Source organism: Giraffa tippelskirchi, chromosome 8 (genome assembly GCF_054371585.1).
Source record: "Giraffa tippelskirchi isolate mGirTip1 chromosome 8, T2T-mGirTip1v1.2.pri, whole genome shotgun sequence".
NCBI lineage: Eukaryota > Metazoa > Chordata > Mammalia > Artiodactyla > Giraffidae > Giraffa > Giraffa tippelskirchi.
Genome location: NC_137282.1, coordinates 158,695,208 through 158,718,043, shown reverse-complemented (window position 1 = coordinate 158,718,043; position 22,836 = coordinate 158,695,208). Strand labels below are relative to the sequence as shown.

At 37.9% G+C, this 22,836-nt stretch overlaps 1 protein-coding gene across 1 annotated transcript in view; it reads right to left on the bottom strand.

Moving 5' to 3' along the window:
- The window catches only part of LOC145519051 (uncharacterized), a 238,044-nt gene that overhangs the window by 138,024 nt on the left and 77,184 nt on the right, over window positions 1-22,836 (bottom strand). Inside the window, 2 exon segments of the mRNA XM_081524284.1 lie at window positions 6,866-7,043; window positions 10,347-10,610. Of these exon segments, the coding sequence (XP_081380410.1) occupies window positions 6,866-7,043; window positions 10,347-10,610 (442 nt within the window).

Below are 22,836 nucleotides of genomic sequence, written 5' to 3'. Positions count from 1 at the left end.
AAATATTTTCTGGCCTCAGGCGTCCACCTATTTGCAAGACTGATCCCCACTTAAAACAGCAACTGTGGGATTAAAGCCAGAATCGCCTTCCTGTGTGTGTGCGTGTATATGTGTACGTGGGTGCGTACGTGCACATGCATGCACATGTGAACTGGTAAGTGAACATTAAAGTCACTTTTTCAGAATCTGGGGATTGCAGCGGGTCCAGCAGGTTACATATGGAGCCTATCAATGTGGGACAGCTTGTAGAAGATCATAAACATATTTTTCAGATAGAAACTCCGCAGCCATGAACACACCACACGCCCACCCCTTCCCTAAGGTTCACTTCTTTCATTGCAAATAGCCAGAAAGCCATCAAGCCGGAGTTTAATAAACTTTTAATTTGAAATGAATTACCACATGTTGTGTTTGTTTACCCATTATTAAATCTCCTAGCAACATATCAGTGGCAGAAACAGCATACTGTATCACAACCCTGATAGATTAGAAAGCAAACCCATGGGGGATATTAGCTGCTAATACTACATCTAGGAAGCCTCCAAGAAAAATAAGTAAAAATATGCACCTGTAGCATACATTCGAAGAAATTTTTGTATTACTCTATTCAGAATAAGGGCAGAAGTTCCCTCCGTAGTCGTGGAATGTGAAACTTGTATTATTAGTCTCTGACTTAGAACAGAGCAAATGATAGTCTGCCTTTTCCAAAGCACTTTCCTAGAGCATGAACGTGTTCCTCTCATGGAATGTAGTGTTCTCGTATTGGATATGTCAGTACTCAGAATTCTTGGAGTGTCACCTGTCCCCCTTTTAAGGGACAGCCTTCTAAAAGCCAAGTTCAGAACACAGGGAAGTAGGTGTGGAAAATATAGTCACAGTACCTTGAGGAAGTACTAGAGAGCAAAAATGATCTGGTGAAAAAATGGTCTAAGAGTAATTGCCTCTAGTCTCCCATGCCAGATCCTAAAATCAGGCTAAAACGTCAGCATCATAGAAATATTATAACTGTTGCAACAAAACCTACTTCCTCAAGAGTTAAAAATTCTAAAATAAGATTTTCAGTTCTGTACTGACTCGTGAAACACTAGGGGAGAAAAAGGAAGGAAGGGGAGAAGGAAGGGAGAGAGGAAACAGACGAGAAAGGAAAAGAAGGAAGGAAGAAATTCAGGGGACAGATGCACATCTTTCCGTGTCCTACAAGGCAACTTCAGAGTTGACTGGATCTTTGAATTTGAAATTTAAACAAAAAATCACCGAATTTTTCTATTTTTTATCTAATAGAATCATAATCATTTCCTTTATACGTCTTGATTTATCCATTCTATGTTAGGAAGATTATCGTCGACCACCAGAAATGATCTGGACTTGTTCTTCTCCTACATCTCAGATCCCCACGTTGCACACATTATATGCTATCCTTCAATTAATTTATTTTCACAGAATGAGGGCATCCCCAACCCTCCTATTGGAGGGCCTGACTCATCTGGTTGGATGTAAAGACAAGAGGTGGGTAAAAGCTTTTCTCTGGCAGATAGGACTGAGTAAGACTTAGGTGCAGTGTCCGAGAGCGTCCTCGACAGAGCAGCCACGCAAAGCGTTTTGCAGGCTAAACCTGCCCTTCGGATGACTGTTTCGCCTCTGTCCTTTCCTGGCACTCTGTCTTTCCTAGAATGACGGTGTCTTAGGTTCCCAACCTCTCCACATTCCCCTCATCCACATTAAGCATATTGAACGCAGCGCACCCATGGTTATCCACCTATAATATCTGCACTAACGTAAAAAATCAACCATAGTCCATTTGCTGTCCACCTGAAACTATCACAGCATTGTTAATTGACCAACAGTTCAGTTCAGTTGCTCAGTCATGTCTGACTCTTTGTGACCCTATGGACTTCAGCACGCCAGGCTCCCCTGTCCGTCACCAACTCCCGGAGCTTGCTCAAACTCATGTCCATCGAGACAGTGATGTCATCCAACCATCTCATCCTCTGTCATCCCCTTCTCCTCCCTCCTTCAATCTTTCCCAGCATCAGGGTCTTTTCCAGTGAGTCAGGTCTTCGAATCAGGTGGCCAAAGTATCGGAGTTTCAGCTTCAGCATCAGTCCTTCCAGTGAATATTGAGGACTGATTTCTTTTATCAGCTATACCCCAATACAAAATTAAAGTTTTTTTAAAAAGGAAGAAAATAATGGTGGAAATTATAATAGCAATATTACATGGTTGTAATAAACTTTTTAATTTTATTTTTATAAAATAAATGCTTTTGATTTTTTAGGTGCATATCAATATTTTATACAATAATTGAATTTATATTGTATTAAATTTAGCAAAATTTCAAGACATAAAATAAGAGGTAATAAAAATATCCTTTAACATAACCTGCTAAAAATTAACCTATTAAACTGAGAACAAAAATAATTTTCTAAATATATTAAACTATTAAAGATCATTTAAAAACATACTCTACAAGTGTATAAATGTCCTGATCAGCTAATTGATCCCACGAAATAATTTAAAATTTGCTGGCATACTGAGTACCTCACTTTCACAGCATCATCTTTTAGGATTTGAAATAGCTTTGCTGGAATTCCATTGCCTCCACTAGCTTTGGTAGCTCCACTATCATCATCCTAAAAGATGATACTGTGAAAGTGCTGAACTCAATATGCCAGCAAATTTGGAAAACTCAGCAGTGGCCACAAGACTGGAAAAAATCAGTTTTCATTCCAATCCCAAAGAAAGGCGATGCCAAAGAGTGTTCAAAATACTACAAAATTGTACTCATCTTACATGCTAGCAAAGTAATGCTCAAAATTCTCCAAGCCAGGCTTCAACAGTACATGAACCATGAACTTCCAGATGTTCAAGCTGAATTAGAAAAATCAGGAACCAGAGATCAAATTGCCAACATCCGTTTGATTAATGAAAAAGCAAGAGAGTTCCAGAAAAACATCTATTTCTGCTTTATTGACTATGCCAAAGCCTTTGACTGTGTGGATCACAACAAAATCTGGAAAATTCTAAAAGAGATAGGAACACTAGACCACCTGACCTGCCTCTTGAGAAATTTGTATGTAGATGAGGAAGCAACAGTTAGAACTGGACATGGAACAACAGACTGGTTCCAAATCGGGAAAGGAGTACATCAAGGCTGTACATTGTCACCCTGCTTATTTAACTTATATGCAGAGTACATCATGAGAAACGCTGGGCTGGAAGAAGCACAAGCTGGAATCAAGATTGATGGAAGAAATATCAAAACTAAGATCATAGCATCTGGTCCAATCACTTCATGGCAAATAGATGGGGAAACAGTGGAAACAGTGACAGAATTTATTTTGGGGGGCTCCAAAATCACTGCAGATGGTGATTGCAGCCATGAAATTAAAAGATGCTTGCTCCTTGGAAGAAAAGCTATGACCAACCTAGACAGCATATTAAAAACCAGAGACATTATTTTGCCAACAAAAGTCAGCCTAGTCAAAGCTATGGTTTTTTCCAGTAGTCATGTATGGATGAGAGAGTTGGACTATAAAGAAAGCTGAGTGCTGAAGAATTGATGCTTTTGAACTGTGGTGTTGGAGAAGACCCTTGAGAGTCCTTTGGACTGCAAGGAGATCCAACCAATCCATCCTAAAGGAAATCAGTCCTGAATATTTATTGGAAGGACTGATACTGAAGCTGAAACTCCAATACTTTGGCCACCTGATGCAAAGAACTGACTCATTTGAAAAGACCCTGATGCCGGGAAGGATTGAAGGCAGGAGGAGAAGGGGATGACAGAGGATGAGATGGTTGGATGGCATCACCGACTCAATGGACATGAGTTTGAGTAAACCTCGGGAGCTGGTGATGGACAGGGAGGCCTGGTGTGCTGCAGTCCATGGGGTCGGACATGACTGAGTGACTGAACTGAACTGAATAATTTTAAAAATAAAAAATCACGGGGATAAGGAAGGAGAGAGTGAGACGATTGGAGAGAGTAGCATGAAAGCATATACACTACCATATGTAAAATAGACGGCCAATGGAAATTTGCTGTATGAATCAGGGAACTCAAATCAAGCCTCTGTAACACCCTAGAGGAGTGAGAAAGCGTGGCAGATGGGAGGCAGGTTCAACAGGGAAGGACGTAGGTATGTTCTATGCTGTGCTTTAATCGCTCAGTTGTGTCTGACTCTTCGTGTCCCAGTGGACTGTAGCCTGCCAGGTTCCTCTGTCCGTGAGATTCTTCAGGAAAGAATACTGGAGTGGGTTGCCATGCCCTCCTCCAGAGGGTCTTCCCAACCCAGGGATAGAATTGAGGCCTCCTGCATTGGATTCAATTCTTAACCATCTGAGCCTTCAGGGAAGCCCAACATCTATGGATAATTCATGTTGATGTATGGCAGAAATCACAGCAATATTGTAAAGCAATCACCCTTCAATTAAAAGTAAATAAATTAAAAATAAAAAATCAAAGCCTTAAACCTATTAAATTCCAACCTAGAATGCTTACAGCCAGTTCAAAGGTGTACATGTTGAGGACAGCACACTCGGCAAATTATTCTCAAAACCCAGATGGTGACATTGATCTCCTCCTACTCTCTCAGGCTGCAAGTATAGTCAATCTAAGTCCTCAGGTGTGAGAAACAGTACACATTAATCAAGTCACTTTATAGTGTTGGCATTTATTACCTAGCTTCAATATATATCTCATTTCTAATTTAGTTTCACAAATACCCATTTAAAGCCAGCTGACAGAATTCAATATATGAGAATTCTATGAGTAAAATTTCAACATAGCCTGTCCAGGTACACATGACTCTATAAAATGCCACTGAATTCTCTGGGTGTGGCAGTGTCTCAGTAATCATGGGGTGGTGATAATGGTTCACTTGTAGACAAATAGGACAGGTGCAAATATAATAGCCCAGGACTTGTGCTATAATTGTCTGTTAGGGAAGGAAGTGGGGTTCTAGAAAATGAGTTGCAGTCAGTGGAGTTTTACTTGGCCCAACAAGGCAAAAAGTCTCCAAGGGATTTGGAAAACTCTGGGCACAGCTAAAGAAATTTTATCACTGGCAGCTGAATACGAAGCTCTGTGTTACCCAGTTGTTAGGTAGAACGAGACAAGGAAGATGGATGTCATCTAGGATGTTAAATAGTTCAGACTTTGGGTTTGATTATAGTAGGGTTCTAGCATCCTTCTGAAACATGGCTGTTTTCCTGAGTTTTGCCCTCATCCCAACACTTCCATCATTCTACACACTCTCCCAGTTTGAAACCTACCACTTAGCAGATTCAGCTAAAATCTAGGTGTTTATGCCTCTCCAATGGACATATTCTCCTTCCCAAACTTCCATCTCTCTCTCAAGTTTCATGTGCATTTTTTCCAAAGACCCCCCAAACATTTATACTTGGATATAATGTAGAAACTTCAAACTCGGTAGGTCCAAAATCAAGTTCACAGCTTTTCTTCTAATCCTGTCCTTCTCCCTTTATTTCTTGTTATTTGCTGGTTGATATCCATATCCAGCCATGGTATAAAATAAATTAAGAAAGAATCATCCTTAATTCTTCTTCACCATCCATATCCAACTAACAAGGATATTCTTATTGTTAGTCCTATGGTCATTCTATTACACTTCTTTAATACTTTGAGAATCTATACTCTCTTCTCCACCTTTACTATCTCTGCCCTAATTCAGATCCTCATCTGTTGCCTGGACTGCTCCAAACTTTTCCTAACTGATCTGTTTCTAGCCATGCCTTTCTCAAATAAATCCTCTTAAAACTTACCAGAAGGATCTGCCTAAAACAGAAGTGAAATACATCACTCACCTTCCTAGAATCCATCAGTGGCTATCCACTTAATACCTATTTTTCATCAGCCACAACAGACATGAGAATATGGTGGAGAAAACAGTGAGGGAACATTATTAGTACCCTAGAGTTTTATACATGTAAAAATGATCTACCAAAAATTAGAAAAAATAGACTTTTGCAGACATGCAAAGACTAAGAGAGTTTAGCATTCACAGATTCAAACTTTAAATTAATTACTAAAGATTTATTTCAACCAGAAGAAAAATGGAACCAGACTAAAGACATGCTATATTAAAAATATTATAAAGCATGGATACTGATCAAATGTGTCAGTAAATTAATTTTCTATTGAGAGTTAAAAAAATAAAAACTAGATTCTCTGTTTAATAAGTGAAATTAAAAGCATAGCCAACGATAAGATGTAAATACAGAGAAGTGATGGATGAGTAGTTAAAGCACGCTAAAAATATATAAGAGAAATGGGCAGATTCAGTCATAATTGGTGATTTCACACATCTGATAAAAACCAAATATAAATGTGTTAAGCTTTCAAATCAAGGAAGTCTCATGAAGAGACCTACTGTGTGAGAACTCATGGCTAGCTTCTTTCTATAAACTGAAACTTGTATATATTGAATATTTCAAAAGCATTATTTGCTCATGCAGTGCTTGATTAAACAAGTCTTTGAAAGAAAAGGCTTATAGAGTAGATTAAATTATTTGAGAACTTTTTTCTGAAAGCAATTCTGTTTCATTGAGCATGCAAGAAAGATTGAAATTTAGGACTAAGAATCTAAAAAGTTACAATTGTTCCTCAAAAAACTGAAAACATATTTTAGAGCAAGAAATCATGGAGAAAGACTTGTGTTTCAATGCTTCCAATTTTATTATATAATTTATAATTGTGCAGTATGAAATCTTGTCAATGATTACCTTCTCTTTAAATGACATGGTATAGAGATAAATACACTAATATCACTTCTTTCTTTCTCAGTTTTATATAATATATCAGAACTTGAAATATGAGTAATAAGATGCCAATAAAATGTGAACTAACCTTGGGATGAGTGTGAGAAGGATTTAGCTCCATCACTCCTTGAGGAACAATTCTTTTTCTCTATATTATCCACACTTGATTCTGCTTCAGCCATTAAACAATCTGGAAACTCAGGGGGAAGCTGAATATGCCTTTTGTGGTTTTCTTGATCATTCGAATGTAGAGGAAGTTTAATTACCTATTAAGAGATGGATCTGTTATCCAAACTGTTGAAAACATAACACACAATTATCTCTCTGGAACGACATTATGTGCAAAATCCAAAAGGTCAATGATGAATCCAATTTTTCTAAAACGCACATTTTTTTTTGTTTTGCTGCACTATAAAAATGCACTTTTTGTAATAACAGGCTTACATAAAATGTTCCTGCTCTGTGTGTTTATTAGTTTCTTTGTTCTTATTTTTCAATTTCTTATTTCAAATAGTTGTCTAATAGTCATGCTGGAATAAAATTAGCAAATACTCATTTAATAGCAAGTATTTACTATCTTCAAGAAACAACATTTTAAGCTTAAAATTAAATGAGCATATTGTAGAATCAGTATGCAGTTTTTTTCAACTTTTCTCTGTGTTTAAAATTTTAATAATAAAATCCTGGTGGAAAGAATCACTGACACAGGAAATGAAGTATTCAGAAAAGAGAGGACTTGATAGAAAAGCTTTTCTAGGAAAAAGTGAAAGGCTGTCTTGCTTGCATAATTTTCCCTTTTACATTCTTTCATACATGCTTTGGGAGCTAAATCAGAACAGCTCCCAGTCTCCTCCTTAAAGCTCAGGGTTATTAGCCACGTGAGTAATGCATGAGGTCATGGCTGAGCCACACAGCCTGGCTCAGCAGCCCCTCTGACTGTGACAGTTTCCTTAAGTGAAGAGACAACAGAGGGAAATGATTAAGATCTATCTGACTTTGCTTGTTTCCTTTCATCTCTTCTAAGTCTGCATGGCAAAACCATTTTTCTGCTCCAGTATCTATCTATCTCTTTTCTCTTCCCAAACTCAGGTTATCCTCTTCCTGAGTAACTCTAAAAGGCTACTCAAAATTTTCTTGTTCAGAAATGTTTGCATTTGTGAAAATTCATATTAGAAAAAGTCATATATTTTAGAATTTCACATAGAGGAAAATAGGGTTTCGAGATAAGAATGTTTTTATGTTCATCCTCATGAAAGAGACTCATCTACATTCATACTTATTTTGCCTCACAGTCAGAAAAGCATGTGCTTGAATAACAGTACTATTCTCATTAGTAAGACTCACTTCCGCCCACCAACCCCCCATGAAATATACACAGGAAGAAAATTTCTGTTATTGTCTTTCAAATAAGGAAGCTAGTGGACAATTATGTCCATTTATAGTGAATAATGGCCAGAGAGCTCTACAGATAAATCATAATGTTACTTATTTCACTAAGATTTTTTTTTAAATAGGAGAAAAAAAAGTTATCAATGTTTTCAAATAAAGTAGATTTTACTGAAATCAAGTTGTTCTAATGCTGTTTACCAAATAATCATTTTTTCTGACCTTGTAAAATTTAAACATCACTTTTTTATTTTATCTCAAATATAAAATGTGTATCTCTTTATTATCAATACCTGTGCTACCTAAATTATCTTTTATGAAACAAAGTCCATGCCATAATTTATAGAACACTGAATGTTAGGTAACAATGATAGTTTTAATGAAAAATTATAAATGCCTTTTACATTATCTAATAAACGTACGCCAAAATTTATTTTCTTTTACAGCTATATTTTCATTTTCATTTCATTTTGATCTCTATGTATAGTATTCAGGTCACTAATTTGATATATAGTTTTATTGAGGGTTTTCTTCAAAATTTTTTTGGGTGATTTTTCAATAACTCCTTTGATTCATTTATGATCTTCGTTTTCACACTTATTTATATCAATGTTTCTAATCCTTAGAAACTTTTAAAAACTTGTGACCCTGAGGTTCACTTCAAAACAAATCAAAATAACTGGGAATGGGACTAGAATCGGATACTAGAGTGGACTGCCATTTCCTTCTGCAAGGGATCGTCCCAACTCAGAAACTGAAGCTGCATCTCTTGCATCTCCTGCATTTGCAGGCAGATTCCTTACCACTGAGCCACCTGGGAAAGCAGATTTATTTTTAAGATGCCACTATTCCCAGGATGACTAGAAGGGCACGTATTCATCCAAGAGTGGTTTTCTTAATAGTATGACTAGAGAGCAACAAAAATATATCTCGACAAAACATTGTAACTGAATAAGCTAAAAGGAAAAAAAGTCAGTTAATTAAACTTAAATAGAACACAAGAAAATCATCACATAAGAAGGATATGTAGCTGATGATAGGTCAAAACTACACATGTTTTCTGAACATGTCCATATTTACTGTTTACCTCAGGTAGGTAGATAGGTAGGTAGACTGAAAAAAAATCAATGGTAAGGAAGAAAACTCATAGCGTTTGATGATATAAGCACTCTGGAAAAACAACATAAAGAGGTAGAACAAATGTGGACATATAGGACAAAAATAAATAGACCAAAATGTGTTGGGATGCCTTATATTTCATGTATGCTACTATTTTCTTTTTTGGATCCTCCATGGTGTTGGCCTAAAATGAATTTATGCAACAGCTGTTCTGCTAAAAGGCTTGGTTAAAAAACAGAATGCCAAACCTACACAAATTAGTGATGAGTACCCAAGTTTTTTTTTATTATTTTAATTTCTGACATAAACAAGGCAGCATACATTGAAGCCACGTGTATGGTAAAGAGAGATTTCTAATGTCCACTTTCATCCTGTGGAAATGTGGGCTATCTATTGTCAGTCTCATCAAATAAATGTCAAGCATCCAGAAGGCAGAGACCACGTCTATCTGTTTTATATCTCTGGAACAAGCAATTTCCAACATAAAACAGAAGCTCAATAAGAACTCTCAAAAAAGAAATACAACCCCTGCCCAACGTTGCTGAGACCAGTCTGCTCCAGCAACAACAGACTGCAAACTGAGAAATCAGGGACTTAGATAACTGTCCTGATTCATAAGACAGAAGTTTGGATTAAATTATCCTAAGATTTCTACTAACTCTAGAATTTTGTCCCTTGTTTGTAGACATCAATTTAATCTGCATTATGAGAAATCAATAGTGGTAAAGAATCCTCCTGCTAGTGCGGAAGATGCAAGAAATGTGAGTTCAATCCCTGGATTGGGAAGTTCCCCTGGAGTAGGAAATGGCAACTCACTCCAGTATTCTTGCCTGGGAAATCCCATGGACAGAGGAGCCTGGTGGGCTACAGTCCATGGGGTCACAAAAGAGTTGGACATGACTGAGCGACTGAGAACAACAATGAAAAATCAATATTGAGATAACTCCTATTATAGGTTTTTGATATTGATACTTATTGGAATTTTCAATAGCTAAAGGCTAGAGAAAAGCAGCTTTGGAAAATCTTTACATTCTTTTTCCCACTAACAAAATCCCATTGCAAACCTGAAAATAGAGATTGCACAGCCAGTGGTCCAGGTCCAAGCAAATCAGATCTTCAGTTTTCTTGAAGTTGTCAACTTTCTGATCATAATGTCCTCGGAGAAGTGGACACTTGAATTTTCCTTCCACCACATCCATACTGCTATCATACAAAGGGAAGGTTGCCCAGCCCACAACCTGGTGGAGATAAGTATACTTCCCATGAAGGAGAAAGAGTTCAAACAAGAAAGCCATGCCAAGTTTCACATCCTTCTTAGGCGGGAGTACCTACGACAGACATGAGGACAAAGGAAGATTGGAATACTGATATTTAGAAACACATCACAGTCAGTGATACCTACAGATCATTTAGAGTTAAGAGTTGCTTTGTACCTGGAAAAGAAAATGGCAACCCACTCCAGTATTCTTGCCTGGGGAATCCCATGGCCAGAGTAACCTAGCAGGCTACAGTCCTTGGGGTCACAAAAAGTTGGACACAACTCATTGACTGAGTACGAGCATGAAAGAGTTGATTTGTACTGTTATTATTTGTCCTTAAAAACACAGCATTGGATGCACTTACATAAATAATGGTTATAGCCCAAGGTTATTGAGGCAAACATACCACCATGAAAATACGATCCAAAAAACAAGACAGATTCTACCCTGCCAGTTCAAGATTCTGCCTCATATGATTCTTAGGACTCAAACCTGTAATATGCTAACTAAAGAGGTACACTGTACTTTCAGTTCATTTTTGCTTGAGCTTGTATCTCTTTTAACTATTTCTATCTTTGGTCATTCAATTCAATTCAGTTGCTCAGTCATGTCTGACTCTTTGCAACCCCATGGACTGCAGCACGCCAGGCTTCCCTCTCCATCACCAACTCCTAGAGCTTGCTCAAACTCATGTCCATCGAGTAAGTGATGCCATCCAACCATCCCATTCTCTGTTGTCCCCTTCTCCTCCTGCCTTCAGTCTTTTCCAGCATCAGATTCTTTTCAAATGAGTCAGTTCTTCTCATCAGGTGGCCAACGTATTGGACCTTCAGCTTCAGCATCAGTCCTTCCAATGAATATTCAGGACTGATTTCCTTTAGGATTGACTGGTTGGATCTCCTTGCAGTCCAAGGGACTCTCAAGAGTCTTCTCCAACACCACACTTCAAAAGCATCAATCCTTCAGCACTCAGATGAAGAGTTATGGTCCAACTCTCACATCCATACATGACTGCTGGAAAAACCATAGCTTTGACTAGACAGACCTTTGTCGGCAAAGTAATGTCTCTGCTTTTTAATGCTGTCTAGGTTGGTCACAGCTTTTCTTCCAAGGAGCAAGCGTCTTTTAATTTCAGTGATTTTGGAACCCAAGAAACTAAAGTCTGTCACTGTTTCCATTGTTTCCCCATCTATTTGCCATGAAGTGATGGGACCAGGTGCCATAATCTTAGTTTTTTGAATGTTGAGATTTAAGCTAGCTTTTTCACTTCCCTCTTTCACTTTCATCAAGAGGCTCTTCAGTTCCTCTTCACTTCTGCCATAAGTGTGGTGTCATCTGCATATCTGAGGTTATTGATATTTCTTCCAGCAATCTTGATTCCAGCTCGTGCTTCATCCAGCCCAGCATTTCGCATGATGTACTCTGTACAGAGGTTAAATAAGCAGGGTGACAACATACAGCCTTGACGTACTCCTTTCCCGGTTTGGAACCAGTCATTGTTTTATTTTGCCTGACATTTATCTTTGTATCATTTGTGTATCCAGCACAAGTGCTTTGACCAGAAGAAATGCTTTTTTAAAAAAATGGTTAAACAAACATATGCCAGAGAAACTAAGCCTATGCAGAATGATAGCTTGAAGTACTATTCCAAAGTCTACCTTTTCAAAGAAAAAGTGTCCCATTTAATTTTGTGACTACTCTGTGCATTTCAGTTGACACTAGAATGCACATCATTGTGTAAGCAATTTGTCAGTGCTGAATAAATAGTGTTAGGCCTAAAGATGGACAGAACCATGGGATCAACCAAGCACGGTTCATGTCCCCAGACGAGAGATGGAGCCCATTCTTCAGCCTTTAAAAAAATTTTTAGGCAAGTGCAAGACATGAATAATCTATTTTTTTTAAATAGAGTATAGCCTGTTTTTTTTTTTTTTAATTCTCTGTGGATAATTATAAAGGGGCAAAGATAGGGACTTCTTTAAGACTATTTTATAACAATATATTTAACCAAAAGTGTGTAGGGATATTTTATATGATTTATGTAAATATTCCAAGGCTTGGTTTATGTTTAAAATGAAGCAGAAGCATCTGTTGAAAAATGCCACAACCCTGTGGCAGCTGCTATTAAACCATTAACAGGATCAGGTTTCATTTAAACCAGATTTACCATTTTCTACAACAGCCCATGGGAGAGCTAAAGACATTAGGCACAAATTACTGACAAAAGAGATTCTTAATCAAGCCATACTTTTCATTTGGCTAGTTGGCTGCGAGTAACCTTTGTGATAAGAGAATAAGAGCTAAGTGAAGCAGAGGAAGAAAAAGGGAATCAGAAACCTGTTTCTGATCTTCATTTAAAAATGAAGCTGAAGTGATGCTATTACAGTAATTTCATCAGTTTTATCCCTGCATTTAGAAGTGAAAATTAATGCTCTTCTTATACTAACTTGATCTTACTCAGTGATACCATCAATTTTCCTGTGATCTTGGGCAAGTCACTTCTTCTTTTGTATCTTACTTTCCATGCACTTAAATTTCCTCACCCATAAAAAACAAAATTATAAGCATCTTCTTCATAGAGTTGATGCACTTGTCAGCTTGTATAATGAATATAAAAGTGCTCACAAAATGTGAATGCACACAATTATTATTACTATCTGTCTTAAGACTTTATCCCAACTATTTCTACCACTCAGATTACAGCTTATTTCCATAGAGGAGAAAAGAGCATTTGAAGATTGACTGAACCTCATCAGATAAATACGTAAAACACAAGTATCATTTTGTGCACGAGAAATAGTTCTAGGCTCCCAAGCATAATCTAAACTCCTGGTGTAAAACACCAGGCACCACTGTGTCACCCGTAACAATATAAATAAGAAGCCAGTCTTTGGACACTAAAGCAACTTCTTTCTGGCCTATCTCACAAGATAGAAATGTCACGTGAAGTTACCCTGACAGTCCCCTCCTCCCAAAATAAGTATTTGAATAAGATAAAACCTAGTCACTGATAATGATTGAAGAGGAGGATCAGAGCCATAGGTTAACAAATGCAGGAATTTATCTGACAGCAGCGGTCATTTTAATCTTTCATTGCCTTTCTTGTGCTGTATATTATAGGAGAGAACTTTTGCCCAGTAATGTGTAGCTTGGGACTCATTTGTTTCCTCCATGGCAAGAAAGGATCACTAAGTTTCATTGTATCTCTTAGAGGGGATCCTTTCCACAAACCTGAGTATTTCCACAGCCCTCCTACAAGGTGGACTTCTTCCCAGGTGGCGCTGGTGGTAAAGAACCCACCTGCAATGCAGGAGATGTAAGAGACACAGATTCGATCCCTGCATGGGTAAGGTCTCCTAGAGAAGGAAATGGCAACCCACTCCAGTATTCTTGCCTGGAGAATCCCATGGACAGAGGAGCCTGTCGGGCTACAGTCCACATGGTCGCAAAGAGTCGGACACGACTAAAGCAACTTAACACATTTATGATGTGATGCTTCCTTATTTTTCTGTAGCTTTGTCACTGAATACTTATAATAAGGGAAATAAATGGATCGGTCTGCCCTCAACTATCAGTACTATCTCATCACAAAAGTTCTGGTAGTTGAAGGTCATGATTTTCTCAGAGTACCTTTATTTTCTGTGGACCATCAAGGGCATTCTTTTTGAAGGAAGAGACAGTATGGGGTGAATTTCACTGCCTAACATAAGGGCAATGCATTTGATCTTCCATATTATAGAAGATGCACGTGAAAGGAGAGTGGAGAACAAGCAGAAAAGAAACAAATGAGGATTTTGAATCCTGAAGTTTGCACGGAGGATTGGAAGAGAAAGCAAAATTCTTTCCACTTGGACACCAAATACTTTTAAATTGAAGCAACTCAGAAAGGATTAGGGAAGTCTTACAAAATGATGAAAATGCACATTGACGAAGTATTTTTCAATTTTCTGGATTTTCTGAAATATTTGGAATGACTATTGTTTTCATACTAAGAAAAAGTTATTTTAAAAAAAGATAAAGTAATTTCAAAAATATAAGGCTTTTAAAGTTCTGCTTCTCCTTACGATGGAGATGGTCATAAATGACCATAATTCTTGCTGTAATGAAGAAAAGATTTCAATTAAATTACAAAATTGTGTATACTTCTGAACTCCTTGGGGAACTTTGGACATAAAGAAACTTAGGAGAAACTAAATCTCAGAAAGGATAAACCCTTCATATATGAGTTAGGACCAGAAATAGCTTTAATCTCAGGGAACAGGCAAGGGAGCAAGTCTGTCATTGGGTGAGAGACTTTGCAGGTAAAAGAGAAATTGCTGAACTTTTAACAGTCTTGGACTGATGTGGAATATTGAATGCATATAAGCCACTGAAGTGTTGGGGGTTTGTTACCAGAAAATAACAAACATAATATTGACTGCCCCTGCTCTGTACTAACTCATATCCAGTCTTTCATTTTTTTTTTAAGATGCATGAATACTGATGATTTAATTTTTTAATTTTTTTAAATTAGTTTATTTATCTATTTTTTAACTTTACAATATTGTATTGTTTTGCCATACATTGACATGAATCCACCATGGGTGTACATTTTATTTATTTATTTTTCATTGCACTGTATCTTCATCGCTGAATGGGCTTTTCTCTAGTTGCAGCGAGTGGTGGCTACTCTCCAGTTGCGGTGCATGGATTTGTCATCGTGGTGGCGTCTCTTGTTGTGGAACACGGGCTCTAGAGAGCTCTAGCTTTAGTACTTGTGGCGCGTAGGCTCAGTTGTTGTGGCTCCTGGCCTCTAAAGCACAGGCTCAGGAGTTGCAGTACACAGGCTTAGTTGCTCTGAGGCAAGGGGGATCTTCCTAGATCAGGGCTCAAACATGTGCCTCCTGCATTGGCAGGAAGATTTTTTTACCACTGAACCACCAGGGAAGTCCTGACTTACATCCAGTCTTAACTACCGTATAAATATAATTATTCCATCAAGATAGCTTCAGAAACATAGTTCTAAGTCACAGGATATAAAATCAAAATTCTAGTGGCTCTTTTGTCAGTGGCTCATTGGTAAAGTATCCACCTGCCAGTGCAGGAGACATAAGAGGTTCAGGAGACATAAGAGGTTCAGGTTCGATCCCTGGGTTGGGAAGATCCCCTGGAGGAGGGCCTGATAACCCAGACCAGTATTCTTGCTTGAAAAATCCCACGGACAGAGGAGCCTAGCAGATTACAGTCCATGGGGCTGTGAAGAGTAGGACACGACTGAAGCAACTTAGCACACATGCAAGCAAGATACAGTCAACAGTAGAGGAAAATGTGAATATGCACATAACCTGCACTTCTAGAGACAAGCGGAGTACCCAATAATACTTGAGTTGTTTGTGGTAAGTCTGCAATGATGCTGTTGGACGTGATGCTTGGGTTGGAATTCTTACAAATGCATTTTCAATGGTTCTGACTTTATATCTGTTACCTCAGTCCCAGTTGTTCAATCCTGCCCTGTTTAATTCTTTCTCTCATTTAAAAAGAAAGCTATATGTCCTAGTGGGTTAAAAGCATGGGCTTTGGCATCATACAAACATGAGATCAAATCCCAATTTACCACTCAAACAAGTAACCTACCATCTTTGGATGGATCTTGTTTCACTATGTACAAAGTGCTGGGAAGGCGGTGGAGGAGAGGACTCGGGGGGAAAGGACAGCAGTGATGAAAAGGAGGTGGCAGGTAGGGAGAAGGGAAAGGGAACAAAACGGTGTCTTTGGGAGCTCATATTCTGTAAGGAAAAGGGTAGTCACGAAAGTAAATAAGCATATTTAATTTGCATTAGAAAACAGCAAAGTGTTCTATTTGAGGCAAATAATTCTGGACAGAGGAGTACAGGGTAATCTAGATTATCTAGTGAGAGTTTAATAGCACCATTTTATTTTCCTTTCCATTCCCTCAGCCAAGATAAATAAATAGACAAATTAGCTCTAATCCCGTCTTTCTGCTGCAGGATGAAAGAAAGTAATTATTCTTGGAAACTTATCTTGGCCTGGGGATCAAGGACAGAGATTGGGAACAGCTCTAACCATCATAGCTTCTCTAGAAGAAGAGAGGAAAATCTTACACCAACACCACTGGAAAGCCAGTGCTTTGTGTGCAAATGTATAACTCCAGTTCCCTGTTTTAGAAATTGGGTTTTTTTCAGTTTCTTAATCCTAACAGTAGAGTATCAACTGTTCATCTGTTGTCGCTGTTATTGTTTAGCCACTAAGTTGTGTCCCACTTTGCAACTCCATGAATTGTAGCCCACCAGGCTCCTCTGTCCATGGGATTTCCCAGGCAAGAATACTGGAGTGGGCTGCCTTTTCCTTCTCCAGGGGATCTTTCCAACCCAGGGATCGAGCCTGTGTTGCCTGCACTGGCAGGTCGATTCTTTACCGCTAAGCCACCAGGAAAGCTCTCATCTCTATTGAAAGTTGACTAAATGCAAGGTACTTTTTGAATCACTTTATCCTTATGAACTCAATCACTATGATAATTGTGCAAAGTAGATCCTGTTGTTTACTCCATGGGACGAATGACGCCCCTGAGGCAAAGAGAACTGGGGCAAGGTCACACAGAAAATAGGTGTAGAGGCTAGAGCTGGGATTTGATTTCCGGCAATGTGCTCCAGAGCCATTCACGCTGTGCTTCCTGAGTGTTGGAGGTGAACATCAGAGAGCCTACCTTGGATTCCTGGTGAACAGGCTCTGGACCACTCCTCTAAACTCTATTTCCTGCCCCTGGTGACCCCTACAGACTGAGGAGCTGGGCTCTTCCCCACACGTTTCTCTGTATTCAGCCTGTTCCCTCTATCATTGCTACCACTGGGTTCAGCCATCAAAAGCAGACCCAGAGCTTATCAAGAGAAAACATGCTTCCTCCAACAGCGCTCCATCATCCCAGCACCCACAATGACTTTGTCTTGGGGATCCTTAAAGAGTGAGCCTTTCTGAATATATATATATTTATAAATGCAAATGCTTATTTGTTTATATATGTTATAAATATGAATGCTACATATTTATTTGTTCATTTAAATATAATTTGTATATTATTTATGTATATAAAATTAATATTATTTATTTATTTATAGATGTATGTGTATAAACACATAAGGACTTCCCTGGGGGCTCACTGGTAAAGAATCCACCTGCCAATGCAGAACCGGATTCCATTCCTGGGTTAGAGAGATCCCCTGGAGAAGGAAACGGCAAACCCACTCCAGTATTCTTGCCTGGAGAATCCCATGGACAGAGGAGCCTGGCAGGCTACAGTCTATGGGATTCCAAAGAGTCGGATGTAACTCAGCAACTAAACAAAAACAAATTGTGTATATAACTGAGTCACTTCACTATACACCTGAAACTAACACCACATTGTAAATTAACTATAATTTTAAAATAAATAAAGAATGAGTCCAAATGTTAGATTCATCAGATAGCTTACAAATTAGTAATTCTGAAACAAAAATCTCCCTAAAATGAGATCAGAGGTCTATGATCTCTCAAACCTACAGTCCCTGAATCTCATTTTGTGATTTCTTAACAACAAATTTAATTATTTGGGAAACATTTACAATCATACAATGATGTCCTCAAGGACATCATCAAGGTACCCCTTTAATTTGTTTGGTTTGTGTGAGAATTATCCAAAGGCATTTATTTAAAAAGCAGATTTCTAGGGCCCATTCTCATCCTTAAGTCAGTAAGTCTGAGGTGAAACTTGGGAATTTTAATTTTTACAGGCAGGTTAAGGTAATAGTGATTTACATGGTCCTTCAGAAGAGACTTTGAGAATCAATGTCCAATATAGGTACCAAGACAAGACACATTTGTGTGTCCTTGATCATATGTCTAATTGACTTCTGCAGCTCAGGGCAACCACAATTCTGTCTGAGATCAAACTGATTCATACCTGAATAATTACTGGCTAAAAAATATGGCCTTGCCACCATTTTCCATCAAACATGACTGAAATCAAGAGGAAATATATGGCATGTCATCTCATTACATCGCAATTCCATTACCTGACCTCAACCTCAATATGTCATAACTCATCTCTTCACATGCTACTCAAATGTTCAACTAAGAATATTTCACTCTAGGGAGATGGCAAAATCTAATTGAATATTTTAATTTAGAAAATTTAGTTCTGGGATTTCTCCCCCTATATTCCCCCCCTTTTTTTTTGACTGTGAAAACAAAAAGTTAAATTTTCTTTTCAGTTTCTCCTTGTTAGGCAAAAGATAGATTTTTCTCTTCATTGTCCCTGAGAGTTGAAGACATTGGGGAAAAATTGGGCACAGCCCATTACTTTTACAAACCCCAGTGACTGAGCCTCAATGCACAAAAAGATGGCATTTCTGAACATCTGCAGTCTGATTAGATCAAAGACCAACAAATTAACCACAAATGGTTTTACAAGGAACAGGCAAATACATCATTTGGAAAAGATAAAAATTTTGGCAATAATTGCTAATCAACACTTTCCCTTTGGGAAACCCACATGGTACCAAAGATATATCTGGCAATAATATTAATGCCTGTGCAGCATCTTATACTTTACAAAGCTCTTACATGCACATTATAACATTTGATCTGCATGTCAATGTGGTTAATATAAGCCCATTGTACAGGTGATTGAAAAAAGGTTTAGACAAGTAATGATTTGTTCATGTTCTCCCAGCTACTAACATTATTGATTTGACTATGTCAAAAGCCATATCCAAATTTATGCTTCCCTTCATTCAATCATTCATTCACACACATTTATTAAAAGCCCATTTATATTTTAGCAAATATCTCTTTTTGGTATTACTCAGTACCAAACAAATGTAAAAGGAGAACCATTTTCATGAAACTACACAACCACACCCTAGGTGCTTACCAGGTAGCTCAGTGGTAAAGAATTTGCCTGCTAATGCAGGAGGTGCTGGTTCAATGCCTGGGCCAGGGAAAAGACCCTGGAGAAGGAAATGGCAACCCACACCAGTATTCTTGCCTGGGAAATCTCATGGGCAGAAGAGCCTGGTGGGCTATCATCCATGGGATCCCAAAAGAGTCAGACATGACTTAACAACTAAACAACAACTTCAGCAACAGTTTTTGGCACTGATGATAAAAATAATTAAACAAAACTTATTCTTCTTGAGCTACAATCTGGTGGGGGAAGGGACAAGTAATAAACAAATAAGATGATATCAATAGTGAGAAATGCTCTACTTGATCACTAAGAATATTAAAATAATAAAAAGAAATTAGAGATATACTAGAAAATGACCAGAGGAGGAGCTATTTTATCAAGAAAATCTTGTCTCGGGAAGGGGCACTTGACCTTGGACAGCAGTGTCAAGGTTAGAGGAGGAACCTCACGGCCAGAAGCCACATTTAATGCAGTGACCTTATAATAAGAATGAGCTTGGTCTGTTCAGAGAAGAGAAAGTGAAACTCAAATGAAACACACAAGCAGAAAAGTCACATGCAAGGAAATTAGAAAGGAGGATGGGAGCCAGATCATGTAAAGCTTGGAAGGCCAGGTGAGGAATTTGGATTTTTAGTCTGAGTGTAATGGAGCCACTAGGGGAGCTTAAGCAGGGGCTTGACGTGCTCAGCTTTGTAGTCTACTAGACTGACCTTTATTGGTCTTTGAGCTTAGTGATTTTGTGTTTGTTTGAGCATAAATCCTTTTCCTGCCAACCACTAGAAGCTCTGAGAGCCCCATCAGTTCAAAGCCATTGACTACTGTTTGGTACACGCATGCGGCAGATGGATAGGAAAAGATAGCCAGCCTTGCTCTTTGCAATTACCAGGCCTTGTGACCTTGGAGAAATTCTTTACCCTCGTCAGCCCTTTGTGACTTCAGTCAGTGTTCATAAGAGAATTAGTGTCTTAAAAGTCATTGTAAAGCATTTTGTATAGATGTTGAAATATTAAAACTTATTCCCTCTGAATGTGAGTGAGTTCAAATATAGAAGCAAGTTCCTCCTCTTTAGAGAATTCAAAATGATTTGATTGTTGAATTGCACGCAAAGTGAACAAGAACTACTATTTGGTAACTAGGGCATTCTGAACCCTGAATAAATCAGATGTGAACAGATGTAGAGAACAGACACAAAGGACAAAGGTGGATTTACGGCATTTCAAAAGCATTTCCAATAAAATAAAGAATGTGAATCTGCATAAAATACCAAATTTTTTAAAAGTTAAAACACTTTTCAACTGTAAGGCAGTCAGTACTCATCTATTTGAAGTCTGCCATGTGACACTTTAGAAGTTTTAGGTTTATTCATTCATTTAAAAAAATGTTTATCAAGACAGCCACATTTCTAGGTGGCAGAGATTCGGCAGTGAACAGAATAGACACTAGTCCCTACTCTCAAGAAGTTTACGTTCTAGTGCTGCCAAATTATTTAAGATCAAGTGACCACCTGTCAATATTATGTAATACAGCAGCCTCATCCCCCAGGTGAGACTGGTAAAAATTGAATTGATTATTGAATTGCATGCAGAGTGAACAAGAGCTACTATTTTGTGACTGGGGCGCTCCACTCTGAGTAAAAAGATGTGAACAGATGTAGAAAACAGGCATAAGGGACGGAAGAAGAGCCAGAAGAGAATGAGAGATTTGGCGTCAGAAATAGAAATGTGGTAAAAACGTGAAGAAAATTATAGGAACTGATGAGTAGTTTACAGATTTAAAAAACCAACATATCAATTCTTGCTGTGTCCTTCAGGGTAGGCTGTGAAACTTTGTGTTTGGACTGTGGAGTCATTTAAACCTGGGTTTGAATCTCAGCTTTGAACATCTGGTCAAGTTCTCATCTCAAAAATCTCAGTTTCTCTCATTTTTAAAATGGATTTAACAGTAGATTGCACGGTGTGAAATTTGCACTCATATGGGCATTTTAAACACATAGTGGTGAAACTGACATAATGCAGGCACTCAACGCACATTACTCTTCCTCCCTGACAGAGAATATGTGACAATGATAACCGGCTTTTTACACTGATGGCCCTGAAACCCTTCACATCACCTAGTAACAAGGAAAAGAGGCAAAAGAGCATCGAACAAATTTAATGGAAATTGAGTTTTCTTAGAAGAGAGAAACCAAGAATGGATCAACAAATAATTCTTGAAGGAATGTTTTGAAGGGCTCGAGAAATCAAACAGAGCGAAAAGAAGAAAACATGCTACATAAAAGATTGTTATGAATAAAAAACAATTATAGCTACTAGTTATTTCCTACATGTAACCCACTATACTAAGCAATCTGGACATCACATTATTTAATGCTCACAAAATCTTTGCAAATTAGGTATTAGATTCCCATTTTACAAATGAAGAAATTGAGGCCCAGGAGATTAAGTCATTTCCCAAAAGTACTGAATGCTAATAGCCAGGGCTATTCATTATGGATGGTGATAATCAATAATCAAAAAACAGCAGTCATGGTCAAGCTCTAGTTTTCCTAAAGTCACTCCTTCCTGTGAGTTATTAAAATCATTTCAATTCTTTGATATTAAATGTCACACAGAAAATAACCTCTTGCGAAATGTTGAGTTCATCATAGTTTAAGAATTAATACTTTAGGTCATTTTAATCAGTTTCTGATATATGTCATTTTCAGAAAGCACTTCAGGGAAGAACGCTGGGACCATGACTAATAATGACAAGAATATGAACTATATTCTTCATATACATACTGGAATCAGAACATTACTATAGTCCTTTACCATCTTAAGTATTTAGAAAGCTTTAAATAAAAAATAAATTTGCCTATTTCACTGAAATGGAGCATCCTTTTTTCAGGCATAAAACTCCAAACTTATTAATTTCATGGCTATATTTTAAAATGAGAGCCAGTACTAGCCAAATGACTACATGATAAGTGTCTCAAAAGTTCAAGAAAAGGCACTAAATTTTTCACAGTATTTGTGTTTCATTCTCAGAGTAATAAAAATAGGCCACCCCTTTAATAATGAATAATAGATTCTCAGTTTGATTTACATGCATGGATTAAATGTCATGTTTGAAAAGTTGCCACTTTATTCATATTGGATTTCCCTCCAGTAAAACAAAAATAGTGCCCATCTACTGCTATAATGATACCTTGCCACACTGAAGTATAAATATTAACTGGTTGATATACTTCTTAAAGGGCTTCCCAGGTGGCGCTAGCAGCAAAGAACCTGCCTGCCAATACAGGAGACTCAAGTGGGGCAGGTTGAATCCTTGGGTCTATAGGGAAGATGCCCTATAGAAGGGCATGGCAACCCA